This window comes from Protomyctophum parallelum, assembly GCF_964188405.1.
Source record: "Protomyctophum parallelum genome assembly, chromosome: 16".
Lineage (NCBI taxonomy): Eukaryota > Metazoa > Chordata > Actinopteri > Myctophiformes > Myctophidae > Protomyctophum > Protomyctophum parallelum.
In genome coordinates, this window is record NC_139711.1 from 30,531,837 (window position 1) to 30,550,427 (window position 18,591).

Here is an 18,591-nt window from a genome sequence, read left to right on the forward strand (position 1 = left end):
CGGTCCGCCGACGTACTTGCGAAGATAGTATACTTTTTCATTTACTGGAATGTTCTTTCTGCCTATCAACGTTTGAAATGACATCTTCCAGTCTTTGTACCTTAGTGGGTCTCCACTGAAAACTGACGGCTCTGGTACAGGGAGTCGGCTTGCATTGATGGACTCGGCAATTGCTCTGGCAATTGCTGTAGCGCTATCCTCTTGCTGGGCACTAGCAACAGGTTGGCTCGTGACTGCTTGTGTCATCTGCTGGGTATAAGTAGCAGGCTGGCCCCTTGTGGTTGCTTGAGTTATCATAGCCGATTGTGCATGTGAGACATGTTGTGGTGATGCCACATATTGCACTGGCAGACGCTTTGACTTAAGTGTGGGTTTCAGTTTCATAGATTTGCTGTCTTCAAGCAACTCTGATATCTCGTCATCTGAGCCCACTTCTTGTTCATACACTTGTAGTCGTGCCTTTGCAGCATTAATCTTCTTGACTACATCTAAGCGCTCTAACTGCCTGCGCTTCTCTTCTAAAGCACTTTGCCTTGCAGCATTTTCCGCTTCTTGCTGTGCAAACCTTTGCCTGTTCTCAGCTTCAATGGTTGCAAGCCTTTGTCTGTTCTCAGCTTCAAGGATTTCAAGCTGTTGATTCGCATTGTCCATTACATCTAGGACTTCTAAAGTGGCTTGAGTTGCAGCTAGCTCTGCTGCAGCTTCTTGTTTCCTTGCAGCGGACAGGTTTGAGTGCCTTGATCTTGTGGTTGGTCTACTTGCAGACGCTGAAATCTGGCTGGCACTGAAAGTGAACTTAGAGCTACACTCACTCAAGTCATCTTGCTCTCTGTCTTTGCGATTAGAAGCACGCGTCAGGATCTTCTCTGACACCGCTACACAAGTGTCGACACGACGGCGGGTCTGGCTTTCAGGGGTAATGTGTCGGCGTAAGTCATCATAAGCTTGAGTTACATCTTTCTCAGCACAGCTGATCTTGGTGGTAATGCTTTCCAATATGTCATTGGATAGAGCTCCACTGAATGCTTTCTTAGCCTCCTTGGCAACAGATTTCCATTTTTCATAGGAAGTTGTGAAGTGATGCTGAATATTTCTTATTCTGTCATCTTCGAGGTTTTGACCCTTTTCAGTAAGCTTTCGGGTTCTCCGGCTTCTTCGCGGTTTATCTGCATCATCTTCACTCTCTTCTAACACATTGTCGGCCCCTTCTAGTACCTCAATTCCCTTTTGTGTGTTAGTGTCTAAAGGTGCATTATCAGTGCTGGTAGACTGGTGCACTAACGCATCAACTGTAATGGTAACATTTAAATCTTTCTCACTGGCTTCGTGCTCAGACATCTTTAGAATTGTTTAAATTGACTGTAAGCTATCCTATTTAGTAGCTTTTTAAAGCTTAAAACAAAAAACAAAAAACAACAGTTAAATTAACTGGCTTAACCTAAATAATACTACGGTTTTGGAATGTAACACTTGCAATTAACTTGGATTTTAGTTTGACATAATTGCTTTAGAAAAACCTTAAAATGTATCAAACACCCTTAATGAACTTGTTTCACTTGCAAAGAATTACCATAAGTATTTTAACCAAGTATATATTTTAGAATGACTTAAGTATCGTAAATTATTTCACAATACACATGAACTTTAAATTAAATTACCCAATGAAATGGATAACACTTCTTTTAACACTAGTAACTTATATCACTCTTGGTTGCAATATAGTCACTTCAATTATTTAGGAGTACACCACTTAAGATGAAATCAGAATATGTATAACACCAATATATTTTCACCCTTAGACTTTAAGTGTCATTTATACTTGAAACTTGCTTAATAGTAAATGACTGTAGTGAAATCAACAACAACTTGAACATAGAAAGACATGTGCAAAATACCAGAAATGTCCCTTTAAGCAATTATAGAGTCCCTTTAAAGCAGTGAGTAGGTTACTCCACTCAACATTTAACTTATTTTAAATGTGTTACTTCTTGTTGGCTTAACCATCCAAAGCTCCCGAACTCCACTTGCTGGGATCCCAATGTAGTCACAGTCTTATCTGCTCGATGCTGGAAGTCACTGCAGGTGAACCATGGAAACTTGCTTGCAGCACGGTCGACGGTAGGCACAGACAGGCCCCTTCACCTCGTGTCGAGCAGGCTGAGTTCTCACTGTAGCCCCCTCCGGTAGATAGATACGTCACAAGGCGTTCTTTTTGTTGTACAGACATTTATTTGACTGCTAAATGCCGTGAGAACTGAATAAAAACATAAAAGACAATATACATTTAGTACAATATTCTCATGGAGAACAATAATGAAGAACAACACAGGTTACAATAAAACAAACAAATGTAACAAATAATACCTCATTGGCCGCATCCACTTTGGGGGGAAAAACGGGGGAAATCTTGTCAGTATCAGTACAATTGACTCTGTGGCAGCAGCAATGCACTTTAGCTGTTGCACGCTGAAGCTCTCTCTCTGAATGAACTGGCTCAGTGGCTCTGCCCTGCTCTGCTAATTACCAGTGATCGAAAACACCCTTGCTCAATCAGCAGATCAGGCTTCAACTGCTCAGAGGTTAAAGTGACTTAGTCAATCAATCAACATAAATCTCACCTCAATATACATTGAAATAAAGTAGAAACACATGTAAACATGAAATTGACATTAAACAAAAAACATTATGAACTTTTTAACTTATGTAGTTATTTATAAATGAACTTTTAATTCTGAAGGCAGCTTTTAATCTTGATGACAGCTACAGGAGTTAGTGTCAAGAGTCATTGATCACAGCTGTGTGGAGGGACGGGAGATCTTATAGAGTAAGTAGTAATACTAATGTGACCCTTTCTGATTTCTGTCAGGTTGTGTTTCCACATGATCGTTGACTGACACAGATCTCTCAAATGAATTGAATGACTGACAACAGGAAGTGATGCCCATAATAATTCACGCAAGGCCTCATAGGACACTGGAAACTGTACAGTTTTCCATTCCAATTAACTACAGATTTAGCTAATTAGCAGCACACTTTCAACCAGAGAGGGGGAGATGTAATGAGTGGAACAGCTGTTGCAGTGTTGGTTGCAAACCTGTGCAGACTCTCTCATGGCACATGATTGGACACCACTGGTTTGGAAGTTAATTAGCAGTGGGACACGTGATATTGCTGAAGGAGAGTAGAACAACCTTTTCTTTACTGAAAAGAACATCCTGCACGGAAAGGTTTGTTTTGTCAGGAATTATCTTTTTTTTTCTGTCACTCAAATATGTCCAAACATTCATTCATTAAATTGTTGTTTGACTTTTGTTTGACCAAAGTGAATTATGCTTCTGAAGTTTTTGTCTCCTTTCACTGGCCAATGAATGAATGGTATAGGCAAAGGTCTCACCAATATATAGGCTCTATGCACAGCATATTGGAAGGAAATTGGGCCTCTTACTAAGGAAGGCTAAGTTCCTTAACTTCCTTGTATCATAGTGGTTATATTTCATATTACTCACTTAATGTCACATCTCCCTCATAATATTCGTGACCTTTTACTTTCAAGGACCACCATACCTCTAAGAGTGTACAAATGAAACCAAATGGACCCATTGAAAACCCCTCAAGGAACCATAAGGGACCTTGGATTTGACCCAATTTGAGACCTACACAATATCAGCACTCTGACTGTTTGACAAGAAGAATGGAACATTGGAATCAATCATTTTGTTTTTTGTTTTGTTAGTTTGTTCTGTATTTATTTATTTTGTTGTTGATGTATTGATTGTAGGTGATTTATATTTTTCGTGTCTTAAAAGTGTGCATCTTATAACCTGAACCAAAAAAAGGGGAAAAAGTAAGGAAGAGGCCCAGTTTCATTCCAATATGGCTGCTGTGCTTAGAGTAACATACACATACATGTCTCCATCATTTGGCCATGATGAAGATGTAAGCATTGAATGAATAAAACAAATTTGCAGAAATGCTGGATTGTGCAACTATTTAGCTTATCCTGCAATTAATGGGCAACTGTTGCTTGCATGTTCCACCATCACTGCACCTTATATTGGAATACATTACCATTCCACTTATATACTTACAAACACAAGTGTTTACACATAAATTAAAGCCGTCCCTTTTAATATGAACTCATTAAACGACTTGAGTCAGCAATAACTCCTCAACATTTTAAACCTCGGTTCACAAAACATGGATACCTCCTGCTGTGTGCCCTTGGTTTGCTAGCATTGAGTAAAGCTGTGCTGTTTCTAGGTCATGTTACGAGAGCAAGAAGAAGCATAATGGCCAGGTAGGGAGACGACTGGGGGTGCGATTGATGAGGCTCATTGTGGCAGTGTCGACACATGAAGCTAATGAGTCAGAACTGCGAGTCAAGCTGTCGAGTGATCACACATAACTCCCCTCCCTAAAAGGGGAAAAAAACAAAGGCAGAGTGGTAGAGAGGAAGGCAGAGAGAGAGAGAGAGAGAGAGAGAGAGAGAGAGAGAGAGAGAGAAAGCAGTCTGACTGAAAATGAGCCAGCTGCTTCACTTGAGTTCATAATGTCCGATGTTATACTGTACTAACAGGGGTGCCCACACTTTTTGACTTGAGAGCTACTTTCAAAATGACCAGCTCAACAAGATCTACCCACTGGAAACATTATTAATTAATATCATTGCTAAAAATGGCTTTGGAATAGCGGCGCTGGCATTACATTTAAGACAAATGCACTTGGAATGGGAAAGGGGAGAATAGGCTATGTAGGCCTAGAGTAAAATAAATTGTATTTCATTTGTAATCTACTGACATTTGTGGATTTTGTGCACAGCAACACTCTTGAAAACAAAGTATTGCATTATGGGTTTGAGCTGACAGGCCCTTTTTTATATCAGTCAATCAATCAAGTCAACTTAATTCAAGTGGCAGATGCCAAAACATATATATATTTAAATTAAATATTCTTTAGGGCATGTCATGTGATCTACCTGCACAGCCTTTGTGATCTACTGGTAGATCGCGATCTACCTTTTTGGCACACCTGCTGTACTAGATATAAAATCAAGACTGAAGCCTCGCTAACTACCCTCAATTGGACTAAAGTGTTTAATTGTTAAAAATAAATGATTATTGTTTGGGGTTTTTTCACAACCAAAAGAAACAGCTTCTAGCGTTTTCCTCCAACACGAGGTGCATTCACCTTCATAGGCTTTGCAATCTTGGGTTTTGGGGCAGTCTTGGCTGGGGCTTTAGCACTGGTTGCAGAGGGCTTCTTTGTTGCCTGCTTTGCCTTCTTGGACTCCTTGGCAGCCTTGATGGCCTGCTCACGCTCGGCCTTACGGACCTCAGGCTTCTGGTTCCTCTTGGCCATGATTTCAGCCAGAGAGATCCCAGTGGTGGCCCTCGTGAACTTCACTGCACGGCGCGTACGCCTCTTTGACACCTCTTCAGACAGGCCCTTCTTGTGCTTGCGTCTGTACAAGACAGTCCAGCTGATCTGTCTTGGGCTCCTCTTGGCCAGGAAAGCAGCCTCACACTTGGCATTCAAGAATTGGAACACCTTTCCATCTATCCTGGCGTATCGGCTGCCATGGCCAGGGTATATTTTATACCCACTGAAACTGCACAACTCAAGCTTCATGATGGCTATGAGAGAGCACAAAATCGTGAAGTGAAAATATTATTGTTAGCTCCTGTATTAAATATTGGCTTGAGGGAGGACATTTGACATCATGCTCATGTCACCACAACACGTCAGCCATAACCATATAAAGAGTTCCCAATGCAGCTATGCCCAAATATGGAGTGTTTGTCTAACTCGTCATGGCCATCAGGCGCAAACAGCTCCATACAGTATATGGGCATAAATGGACAAGGACTGACATATAGAGAAATCTCCATATATGAGGATATCACACCATTCCATAGGGTTCCATAGCAGCCCAAACCTCTAGTAGTAGTATATAGAGCGTCGCAGTCCCTCCCCCTTTCAGAACAACGAGTGGCCCAAGAAATAAATCCCAATGCATTTGTCCCATAGGCATTTCTTAAAGTATTTATTTAAAGACGGTTACGCCGCGGACAAAGCCAACTTGGATCGTGACAAATCATGACAATGAACACAATGTTTTGGGCCGATCAAATAATTTATAAGAAGAAAAACAAAACAAATAGTGTTGTCTCCTGCCTTTATTTTCTTCTTTCTAATGATTTGATCGGCCCAAAATATTGTGTTCATTGTCATGATTTGTCACGATCCGAGTTGGCTTCGTCCGCGGCGTAACCGTCTTTAAATAAATACTTTAAGAAATGCCTATGAGGAAAATGAACGGCGATTTATTTTCCGGGTCTCTCGAGGGGGGGCGGGACTGCGACGCTCTATAGCAAAGTGAAACTAGAAAAGTTGGTGTGGTTGCCGCAATCGCTTACATAGGCCCCTCCCACAAATTTGCTAGCCAATTACAATGTCAAGTCAACCCTGTGATCATGTGTAAGTAATTCGGAGGGGATTTATCCCCCCAAAATCATGTTTTTGCAACAAATGGTTACATTTTTACAATAGTCTGGTTGCCCCACACTAATAAAATAAATGTGGTGACCCAATTTATGAATGCACTCGGCATGTAGATTTAGAGAAGTGGAAGTGAAAATTTGGGCCTAATGGTGGCACTGAATGAAAGGCCATGTAATCAGTAGGGGTTCTCTCAACTACCATGAGAGAATCATCGCTGCGAGCAGAGTGGGTAAGCAAAACAACTTTATTTTCTATTTAATTATTTAGTAATTTTCCCTGAAGGCCCACACAAATAAAAGACAAGCTGCTGTTTGTTTCTCAGGGGGACGATGAACAGCGAGAAGGAGAAGGTTGCAGACCTGAGTATTGGCAGATATACGGCCCAAGCAGTTTCACGACCCTGCTGATGTATGAGCAAGCGGACCGGTAGCCTATATCCTATATTTATATTGGCTTAGGGAGGACCGGCCTGAGTTCCATATTAGGAGGGGGCGGCAACTGAGAAGGCCCTGTCAGCCCAGGTTTGTTTCTTTGTCTTGGGGGTGTCCAGAAGCTTGGCATCACTTGACCTGAGGGAGTGTGGGAGGTGGTGTTGAGTTGGAGGAGGTATCGAGGAGCCTGGTTGTTGGGGGGCCTTGTACTGTACAGGTGGTGATCAGTATCTTGGAATATATTCTTTGACTGTGAGCCAGTGAAGGTCACAGTAGGACTGGTGTAATGTGTTCCCTGGATTGGGTTCTGGTGAGCAGGTGGGCGGCAAAGGATGATTTTCCTTCCTGATAACACCTTGAGTTATGTAGGACGCCAGTATGTAGTACATGTACCCCCCCCCCCCCCCCCCCCCCCCCCCCCATTTAGTCAATTAAGGATTGAGTCAATTAATTTCTCCCCACACATTTCTGTGTTGCCACTGCTTAATTGTACGATGTATGATGGCTCAGCTGCAAGTGAGGATGTCCTCTCTCCCTATTCCTCCGTTCAACACCCCTCATGCACTGACAGGTGCCACTCCAGCCCAAAGGAGTACATGCAGCAAAGATTACCCTCCCCACCCGGCTTCCCTCCTCTGAATCACATTGAAAGAAATACATATCCCACTCAAATTATTTTTGCACAGAAAAAACTTTTTGCAGGGCGATAGCCCCTCCTATGCCCAGCTTTGAGGGTTTGTGTGAACACAGACATTGGCTGATCATCCCATAGCGATGATTTGATTGGCTGAGCAAAGTACATATTGAGGATAAAAGTGAGGGGAGAAAAGTGAAAGACTCCAAATGTGATTGGCCGGAATGACATTTGTGATGATTTGATTGGCTGAGGCGGAATGTGATGTATGATGATGTATGATGATAAGAGCGCCCCTCACTTCACACGAGTGTGATTTTCTATATCATATTAACGTTCGTTCCCTGTGCTCCAAACATGGACCACATCTTCTGTACTTTTTATATTAGGATATCTTCTGGAAGATTGCTTGGAAACACAGACCCAGTGGGTCACTGCACAGCTCCTTTAGTCAGCGCCATGGCAGCCCGGCCCCCTACCAGTAGCAGCAGATGTAGCCACAACACTTTACTGAGCTATTTTTGCTGAGCCATGACAATTTGCAACATCAGATAACCTTGCTATCATTGACACACACACACACACACACACACACACACACACACGGAACGCACGGACGCACACACGCACGCACGCACACACACACACGCACAGAACCAAGGACGACGACTTGGCATGTTATTACTGTATGGCAACTGTGTCATCTTCTTAATCTCTGCAGACAATGTGAAATCACGGAGTTAAGCAAGGAGGCCAATTTTTGTATTGCTTTTTTATTTCATATACAGCACAGTACAGAGAGAAGAGTAAAGAGAGAGGAGACAAGAATCATGACTGAGACAAGACAAGTGCTGGGATTCAAACCTCTGCTCACAGGAACATATGGTCTGTGCATCATGAACTGGTAGAGCCACCAGGTACCCTGCAGTGTTTCTTTTTTTATATATATAAAAATCACACCCATTTTGATGGGTTCCCAAGGATACCTTAGAATTTGTATTTATCAACTTTATACTGCAAGCTGTATTTACAACTCTTTGCTGTACAGTTTAATTTGCTAGCAGACAGTGAAATGCCCCCTCAAGGTTATGGACTCTAATGTGATTTGGAAGGACAGTGCCTCATGAATTAATGATTTGAGAAATTATTTACTTAATCCTTTTTTACTCTCCATCTTGATTATTGTTTTGGTCTTTCTTTTTCTTTTGTAATTTGATTCCAATATTTGAGTTTTAATAATTTTACATTGGTCTCACTATGCCAATAAACTCCATACTAAACTACAATATGTGTGGTGAGCCTATTGCCAATGAATAATTACATTCATATTTCCTAAGTATTTGAACAAATGTACCATAATACATATTATTATAATAATAGATTACAGATCATTTGTTAAGCCTGAAATAAGATCTGTTTAAAGTCCCCTATGTGTATGCCTGGGGTTTGTTAACCACATTTCACAGTGCTGGAGAGCTCCCCAGACATTGCAAACAGTATAGCCTGAAGCATAGTAGACATACTGTATATCCACTATCCAGCAGTTTAAGACTGAAATGGGGAGAAAAACAAGTGCACCCTACCCAGAAGATTAAGTTAATGAATTCGGCTGCTTGAAGGATCTCGATCCTCCTCTGGTGCCCATGCATGTTTCCTTTAGCCTCTACTTATGAAGATAGAGTGGATAAACACCTGGTTTTGTCTTATTTTGGTTTATTTGGGCTTTTTTAATTGTGACGATTGTTATGGTTGGTTTGAGAAAAGTATTTTGATGAATAATTCATTCATAATAACATAATACAATGGTAAAATAATATTGAGAACAATGAGAGAATGACTAGCCTATATGAGTGTAAGGTTGCTTAAACTTGAATATAGAAGCGCTTATGGAGTAAGCTGTTTAGATGTCCTAATCACAAAAATAAAGAGGGTAGGCTGCACTTGATACCCCCCCCCCCCCTCCTCCTCCCACACTCACCTGATTCAAAACATTTCTGATAACAACTCAACTCCTCCCTTGTTGACCAATCAAGGGTTCCATTTACAGTATACATAAAAGGTAGATGCCGCCTCCGATTCTGCATGGGCATGTGTATCTGCTGTGGGCGCCATAATGGGAAGGGAGAGTTTATCAGAGGCAGCTGTGCAACAGCTTGGAACTCAGCAGCACTCCACTGATTCAGATGGAAGATGTGTTTGTGCTCAAAGGAGCACATTGAGGATACCCAATTTGGTATTGACAGCCATCACGTTATGCGTCATTAGTTGTGTCTCTAACCCTAACCCTTTACACATTGAGGTTTCACCATATCACAAAACTATTAAATACATGTGGCAACACGGCAAAAGTAGTGCAAAACAGGATCTTTGTTATTGTACTTTATTTATCTATTTACTTACATACTTACTTGCATAATTATTTCAGTGACTGACTGATTAAAATGTGCATTTTAGATGTAACAAAGTATACGGGATACATGTCTGGAATTATTACAAACTTAACCGTTTGAAAATCGGTTGAGAATTCAGGGAGCTATGATGATTTTAAAACAGATAATTTCTACACACAGGTTATGTTGCTTGCAAGTTCAGACTGAAAGATGGAATACTTACTGTACATATATCTCAACTACTCCCAAGGTGTGCATTAATAAATGTAGGATAGTCCTAGTCCAACTCAGAAGAGCACTTGAGAACAAACCTTGATTTTAAGCATTGTACACATGTGCAGCATCCCCCCCACAACATCCTACAACACAAAATGTGCCATGTCACACAAACTGCATTGAACGTCAAAAATGCCTTGCAATGAAAATCTAGGATTCATTGAAGCCCATAGTCCAACAGATTTCCTGGCCTGATTACTGTGAAGATCTTTCTTCATTTTTGCCTCTCTGCCCAGGCAGGCACTGTATAAATAGGCACACTGGAAATAGCCCTTCATTCTCAGAGGAGTCTCTCAGGAGAGCGCCTGGACCAATGGCCTAATGCTGAGATGTTGAGATATAGGCCAAAAGGAGATATCTGGAGAATAATGATGTTTTGTGGAATCCCTTCACCTGTCTTTAATGCCACAAAGATCTCGAAAGCATCGTTTCATAATTTTTAAAACAGTCTCATGAATCACTGTGTTTGAGAGCTTGTACAGTCATAATCAGAAAGGTCTCAAATTAAATCCCATTCGGTGCTTTGTTTGACTGTGTAGATCAAAATTGTATATTTAGTCTTGAAAAAGGGGAGAGTTCCGATCACTGAAAAATAACAGAGATGAGGGCGTAAAATCAAGGTAATTTAACCATCTCTACAAAAAGTCGAACATTTCGACTAGCACCTGGTCTTCAGGGCAAGTATGAGACTGACAAAGAAACATAAATAATGTCAGAACATGTGAGAGATGCAGAAGCACCGCTAGTCAAAAACCATTAAGAACTAGAAAAAGTGCCCTTCTGGGCACAGGTCTCCACCAGGTTATCCAGATCCGTGCAGTTAGAGGTAAAAACGCCACCTTGAGGCTGAGTTGAAATTGTTCATGTGGCATTTTGTCCTCGGCCTAGTGGGAATGTGGGTGCACAATTTCATGGAAATCACGCGATGTGTTCATGATTTGCAGCATTTTGTTTGAAACTGAGCACTCCTGTGAACTTTGGAAGCCAATCTTAACCAATCAGGATGGAGTGTGAGAAATATGAAAGACCGGTTTGGTTGAATGGCTCTAGAGAGACTGTGTACCAATTTGCGTGATGTTTGGACAAAATCTGTAGGTGTGCTGTGCAAAAACCTGTTTTGCACAAAGCGGCCTCCTGGTGGCGCTATAACAGGCCGTTCTGGAAAGTTTGGGGCAGAGGTTCATGGTTGGCATCCAGGGAGTGTGTGTGCAAAATTTGGCATCGACCGGGTTAACGGTGGCTGAGATTAGCTGGTCACGGACGGACACACGGACACACGGACACACGGACGGACGGAGTGCAAAACATACTCTCCCCATGCCTTCGGCTGGTGGAGACAATTACACAAAAGGTGTGTGCCTGAGCACCACACTGATAGGGACCTGAGAATAACACAGGAACAATGCAAGAACAATCATTCAATGAACATATTAAGGAGGCTATATCAAGAGAAAGAAAATTCCCTGCCTTCCTGATGACTGTGTAACTTCTGGCAATTAAATCTGAAAAGGTATTTTCTGCTTCACTCTTCCAGAGCTACCCTTTTCCTTCTTTTTCTGAGACTTCACTTGCCACTGTTGTCTCCCTCTGACCACAACTGTCCTGCCTGTGCATGTGAAGTGTTTAAATTGAACCTCTAGAGAAGGCCTGGATAAACAAATCAGGGTGCCAAGTAGAAGCAGCTGGAAGCAGCCTACTGTTGCCACCAGGTGTGCTTCCTCCACACATCCTAAGACCATGATCTCTGACCTTCTAACCTAACTCATAAGTCACTCACTCTTGATAAGAGTGTCAGCATATTCACTGCACAAACCCATAATAGTAAGACATATTAGTGTAAAGTAATGGTGATTTACAATAGTCAACAATAGCACTATGGCTTAATGTGAGGAAATAGAGAGAAAGGAAAAAAAGAAAAGTAAATCCCAGTGGGGTATAATTGCTGCTGAACAGATCATCTAACCCAAATCTCCCTCATTTCTGTCCCCTGTGTGGCATGTACAGCACATCAAGGGAAACTGATTTGCATGCAATTGTCCTCTGATTAAATCCTAATCTATTTTTATACCTAACTGATGAGACAGTCATTGTTATAAGTCCACTTTTAAGTAGAGCTGGAGGACTTTTCAGTGCCAATCCATATAACTGAGGGATGACGACTGTAACGGTGCCTAGAGGCGGACAGAGTGAGGCAGCCAAATCTAGAGTTCACTATTCACAGAGACCAGTGGAATCAGATGACTGGAATAGATCCAAAGACAGATGCAACACCGGTGACCAGAGACAAATGACTTCAGCAAAATGTGACCATATGCACACGTCATACGTCATATTGCCCAGCATTCACTAAGATGCCAAAAGTGTATGGGTAAATCATGAATAACCTTTCCACAGCACCACAATATTATCAAGCAATTGCCTCCCACCTTTCTGTTCCCTATAATGAAACTACATGTAAGGTAGGTGGGGACCCCTAAAACATAATTATCCACCCTTGGGCAAGCTATTTTAAGTTGTTAGTTAGTTTAAATGAAGTGAATTTGTGGGCCAAGGTGAAATAGCTCATTATCCTGTTCAGCATAAGTCGTTTTTCGTCAGAATGGTGATTTAAACAGCTCTCAGTAGTCTCAATGGCAATTAATTTCCCTGGCATGGAACTCTGGTAAGTATACTTAGTTGTATAACCTTGGTAGTTAAACTGTGTGCTTCCTGTTCAATGATAAATTTGAATGCCACTTCAGTGAGGTTAACCTGAAACCTATGGTAATCATGTGTTGCTGCTTGGAATTAACTGTAACTGTCTGAATGTATGTTCCGCATTGTCCTATTGAAAAATACAGTATTTGAGTCTAGAACACTCATTGACCAAATTCAAACATATTCGACTTGACTTTGTTTGCCGTTGTTCTTGTTCTGCTGTATGTTTAAGTGTGTAAATTCAATGAGAGGAAGGGTGCTTGGCCAATATGTCACAATCACTAAAAGCAAAAAAATGAATGTATTCAATAATAACACTTCAATACTGACAAAGGTCCCTTTAAAGGGCAACTTTCCAGATTTTGCACCCAAACCATATTTTAATGAAGTTGAGGACAAACGATGCTGGAGTGTGTTTTGTGTTTTTCTGCGATTGGGATATATATTTTTTTGTTTTTATTTCAGTTTAGGCAACTTCATAGAATTACAAGTCTACATTTTTCTTACAACTGATTTCTTTTTTCTTTTTCACAACCTCAGCTGTTTCATACTTTCACAGGATATATACATTATACACTCAATTGGGATATTCTGAACAAATTCAGATTTTGGCAAATGTGACATCATTATACAGAAGGTATAATGATGATAGGTGGGCGGCGGTGGCTCAGGGGTAGAGTGCCTGGATGGAAACCGTAAGGTTGCCAGTTCAAACCCGGGCTCCCCCAGAGTTACTGTCGAAGTGTCCTTGAGCAAGACACTGAACCCCTAATTGCTCCCGATGTGCTAGTTGGTGCCTTGCATGGTTTCCGCTGCCATCGGTGTATGAATGGGTGAATGTAATGCACAATCTCTGTAAAGCGCCTTGGATAAAGGCGCTATATAAATGCACCATTTACCATTTTACAAGAGGAAGGCGTGATTCTGAAGGCAGCAGCACGGCCATTTCAGTGGTCCACCTCTCCTTTCATTATGAGGGTTTGGTGATCAGAGAACTCTTGTTTCCCTGTGTCTCCTGACATCTTTATATCACATTACTAGTGCTACTCCCATAGATGGCAGAATGCAAATTTTCTCAGTAGAAATTTGTTTGCGTTTCCTTCCAATTGCCATCATTTAAATAGCAATGGGCATTGCGCTATAGACACACCAAATGACTAAGTCAATGATCCATGACTAATTCGTACTCTAAATACAACCCCTTTAAGCTGTGCACATGATCACTCTGTGCTCAGGTAACGTGCTGTTTAACAACCTTAATCAGAGTTGAACCCCCCCTCCCAATTGGACCCTGTGTTATATCATGCACCATAGATCTTTTAAATAGGGCCTAACGATTTATAATACCTGGGCTTATGGGGAAAAGTGCAAGCATGTAGAGCTTTGAAAGGCCTGGCCAGTGTGTTGAAGAACACCCCGGCCCCAGACAGATGTTTAAAGGCTCGAGAAGACTGGAAATGTCACTGGGGGTCTTGTTGGATGACATAGAGAAACAGAAGTTGAAGGAAAGAAGAGTTGGTGGTGGCAGAACAAGGATAGCGTGGCTGGTAAGTGTGCTGTGGGACGAAGCCAGCTGGCAGGCAGGCCAGGAAGACACAGTAGGGAAGCAGGCAGGCAGAGACCAGAGGTACTAAGACAGAGGGAATAGATTGTGAATAGCTTTGCAGAAGGAACTGAGAATGTTATGCAAGAGAAATAACTAGTATTTAGTAACTAGGAGTTCAATAGGAGAGATAAATCAATTTGACAGCTGGCCTAAAGTGAGATACTGCCATGGAAGTTGAAACAACGATCTGGCAATAAGTGATTAGAGGACCATGCAGGGTAGATACTGTACACTGTGAGCAGATGCGTTGACACATAGCAGGTGCCGACTGAAAGTTACAGCATGCCTTTTGCGGAAACAAAGTTTGGCAAGCTCATTGCGCAATTGCGGAGAAATTTGAAAACAAACACATATACCTTGCTGAAGTCCTTTTTAGCACCTCTTGCACCTCCAGCATTATATGGACACCACCACAGAAGATATCAAGGTATTGTGACGAGGTAACTGGTACGCTAGCAGAACAGAACAGGGAACCCGGGGGAGCCATGCCTGAACCCACACACAGGGACAGACAGACAGGGTGAGAGATACAGGAACAAACATTGGGACACAACACTGTCTGGGACTGTAACATGGCACAGCCACCATGACACAATAAGAGTGTTTATGCAGAACTTTATGATGTCATGTAAAGTTTTGGATATAAAGTGTCATAATTATGTTATTGTATCATACAATCCTATTTGAAATCATAGTCATAGTTGGCGTATGAATTCCTGAGTTAAAACGTCTTTTGAGGTCAAACTGAGCATGACCTTTGACCACCAAATTCTAATCAGTTCATCCTACAGTCCACGTAAACGTTTGTGCCAGATGTAATTCCCTCCAGGCGTTCCTGAGATATCACGTTTATGAGAATGGGGGCTAGGTCACAGTGAGCTTGACTGTTGACCATTGACCTTCACAATAAAATCTGTTCATCCAAGTGGAATTTTGTTCCAAATAAGAAAAAAGCGGTCCCGAGAAGGGCCGAGATACTGTGTTCATGAGAATGGGACGGACAGCAGGACGGATGGACAGACAATCAAACTAATTCCAAATTTGACTGTTTTCCTGTTTTCAGTCCTGATCAAATAGATTTGTAAAAGCAAAAACATTTAATGCTGCTATAAGCAATACTATGTCAAAATTGAATGACTTTTTTTTTTTTAGACAGCCAGCAATGGGTAAAACACTCCCAAAGAAAATGTAGTCTCTGTGACACATCTAGGGGCCACAATCTGCATTCAACGATGTTCCTAGAAGCTTTGTCATTGGTCGATTTGCCTGTCTACTTCCTGATTGGTCATTTCTACTGGGTGACAAAGCTTCTAGGAACATCTTTGAATGAAGATTGTGGCCCCCTAGATGTGTCACAGAGACTAAATTTTGTTTGGGAGCGTCATTAAAATGTTGACATATTATTGCTTATAGCCACTTTAAATTATTTGAATGTGGGACCTTGTGACCTTTTAAAGTGCATAAACTGTACTGCTGTACTGCTGATGTGATGGATTTCTATGCTGTATGTAGGCCTATGTCATTGTCAACTTGAAGATTTTCTCATTTCCACTAAATAATTCACTCTAAACTGGTATTAGGCATGGTATTCAATACACTATATTTAGAGGCCTTATTGAAACATGCGCATTACCCTTTGCACTTGTTGATTTAATTAAATTGTTTGATTGTGAGTACAGAAAAAGACACTAATAACACCATATCTAATTAGTTAAGCAAATCTAATTCTGTTTTGTCACTTTGCCAACCTCTCTTCCTCACAACAATTCTGTTTTTCACAAAATATGAATTACTAGCTTTATTATTAGTTGCAACACTGTATGAGAATAAAGTGTAAATGTCCTCAAACATTGGTTACCTCTATTTATAAACTAGGGCCGGGAAATATAACTTCAAATCAATATGATTAATGAACGATTATTAAAATAATAAGTGAAAATAGCATATCTACAAGCTCCCAATGCATTGCATCAGATTTTAACTATTTTTGTATTGTACAACATTGTACATTGTACTATAATAAAGTAATTATATAAAACAAAAAAAATCTATTTTATTTTGTATTAATTTCAATTCGTTGTGCCTCCCACCTCCTGCTTAATAATAATAATAATAATAAACTTTATTTGTATAGCACCTTTCATACATAAATGCAGCTCAAAGTGCTTCACAGGGCAGGACACAAAAATATAATACAATAAAACACAAGTAGTTAAAATGATAGAACAATGGCAAAGAACAAAATTTAATATAAGAACATAAAATAAATAAAAACAAATAAAAACACCACATGCAGCAATCAGTCAGGGCAGGGTAGGAACGTGCATAGTAAAACTCAACTAAAAGCAAGAGTGAAGAGGTGAGTCTTGAGTTGAGATTTAAAAATGTCTACAGAGGGTGCGTGTCTGAGCTCGAATGGAAGTTTATTCCAGGCTGTTGGGCCGTAGAAGCAAAAAGCTGCCTCACCATATTTTTTTGTGCACATTCTTTTAGGCACTTCAAGTAGGCCAGCATTGGAGGACCTGAGGGGGCGGTTAGGGACATATCCAGGTAGGCAGTCACGGAGGTACGGAGGTGCGAGACCATTGAGAGCTTTATAGACAAGTAAAATAATTTTAAAATCAATCCTAAAAACAACCGGAAGCCAGTGCAGTGATGCCAAAACTGGAGTAATATGTTCTCTCATCTTAGTTCTAGTTAAAACTCTAGCTGCTGCATTTTGGACAAGTTGTAATCTGTCAGTCGTTTTCTTAGGCAGTCCTGAAAAGAGTGCATTGCAGTAGTCAAGCCGAGAAAAAACAAAGGCGTGGATTAGCGTTTTTGCATCGTCCAAGGACAAATAGGCTCTGATTCGTGCAATATTTCTAAGGTGAAAAAAGGCAATCTTGGTAACATGATTAATGTGTGAATTAAAATTCAGTTCAGAATCAATAATAACCCCCAGGTTCTTTACTGTACTGTTACTTTCTACAGTCAGGTTGCCAAGTCTGCTTATTATTGATTATTTCTGCTCGCTAGAACCTCTGTCTTATCCTCATTCAGCTTGAGAAAGTTCTCACTCATCCAACATTTGATGCCAGACAGACAGGTCAACAGCGGGTCTAAAGCACAGGGATCATCTGGGGCCACAGAAAGATATAGTTGGGTATCATCAGCATAGAAATGAAAATTGACTCCGTGATTGGTAATGAGTTCGCCCAATGGCAGAATGTACAAGGAGAACAGCAGAGGACCAAGAATCGAGCCCTGTGGAACACCAGAACTGATGTCGTGTTTGTCTGAGTCAAACTCGGCTAGATTGACAAAGTAACTTCTGTTTGATAGGTAGGAGTAGAACCAGGACAGGGCCGTACCAGACAGGCCTATCCAGTGCTCCAGACGCTGTATTAAAATGGAATGATCAATCGTGTCAAATGCAGCCGTTAAATCTAGAAGTAAGAGAACGGATACATGTTTCTTGTCAGCAGACACCCTAAGATCATTCATTACTTTTACAAGTGCTGTTTCTGTGCTGTGATTTTTCCTAAAGCCAGATTGGAATTTGTTGTGCACATTATTGTTCTGTAGAAATACATCCAATTGATGAGAGATGCATTTTTCTAAAACCTTGCCCAGAAAGGGTAGATTTGAAATGGGTCGATAGTTACCCAAAACAGAGGGATCAAGATTGTGTTTCTTGAGTAGGGGCCTAACTACGGCAGTCTTCAGCGAGTCTGGGAAGACGCCTGATTTTAGAGAGCTGTTTACAATTTTTAGGATATCTCCAATCACACTGTCTAAGACCTCTTTGAGAAAGGTGGTGGGAATTGTAACCAATGAACAGGAGGAAGATGTCATCTGTGATATGGTTTTGCGGAGTTCGTCTTCATCAATTGCGCAAAACGATAATAGGCTCCCCCTGGAGGGATCTACCCTGGGACCATTAGCTGCTGTTTGAAGGTTTGCGCTAGCAGCAGCACCATTCATAATATCAGCTCTAATGTTAAAGATTTTGTTATCAAAAAAGCATGCAAACTCATTACACTTAGCTTTAGAGGCCGGGAATGACTGCTTGTA

The 18,591-nt window shown here is 41.1% G+C and overlaps 1 protein-coding gene across 1 annotated transcript; it reads right to left on the reverse strand.

Annotated features, from left to right (window-relative positions):
• Window positions 1-5,139: 5,139 nt before the first annotated feature.
• Window positions 5,140-5,645, reverse strand: LOC310873162 (large ribosomal subunit protein eL24-like). Its single transcript, XM_083785486.1, has one exon. The coding sequence runs from the start codon at window positions 5,626-5,628 to the stop codon at window positions 5,155-5,157; it is 474 nt and encodes a 157-aa protein (XP_083641612.1). The 5' UTR covers window positions 5,629-5,645; the 3' UTR covers window positions 5,140-5,154.
• Between the last annotated feature and the right edge of the window lie 12,946 nt (window positions 5,646-18,591).

Excerpts from the sequence above, each read along its gene's own strand:
- LOC310873162 (XM_083785486.1), bottom strand. The coding sequence starts at position 5,628 with ATGAAGCTTGAGTTGTGCAGTTTCAGTGGGTATAAAATATACCCTGGC.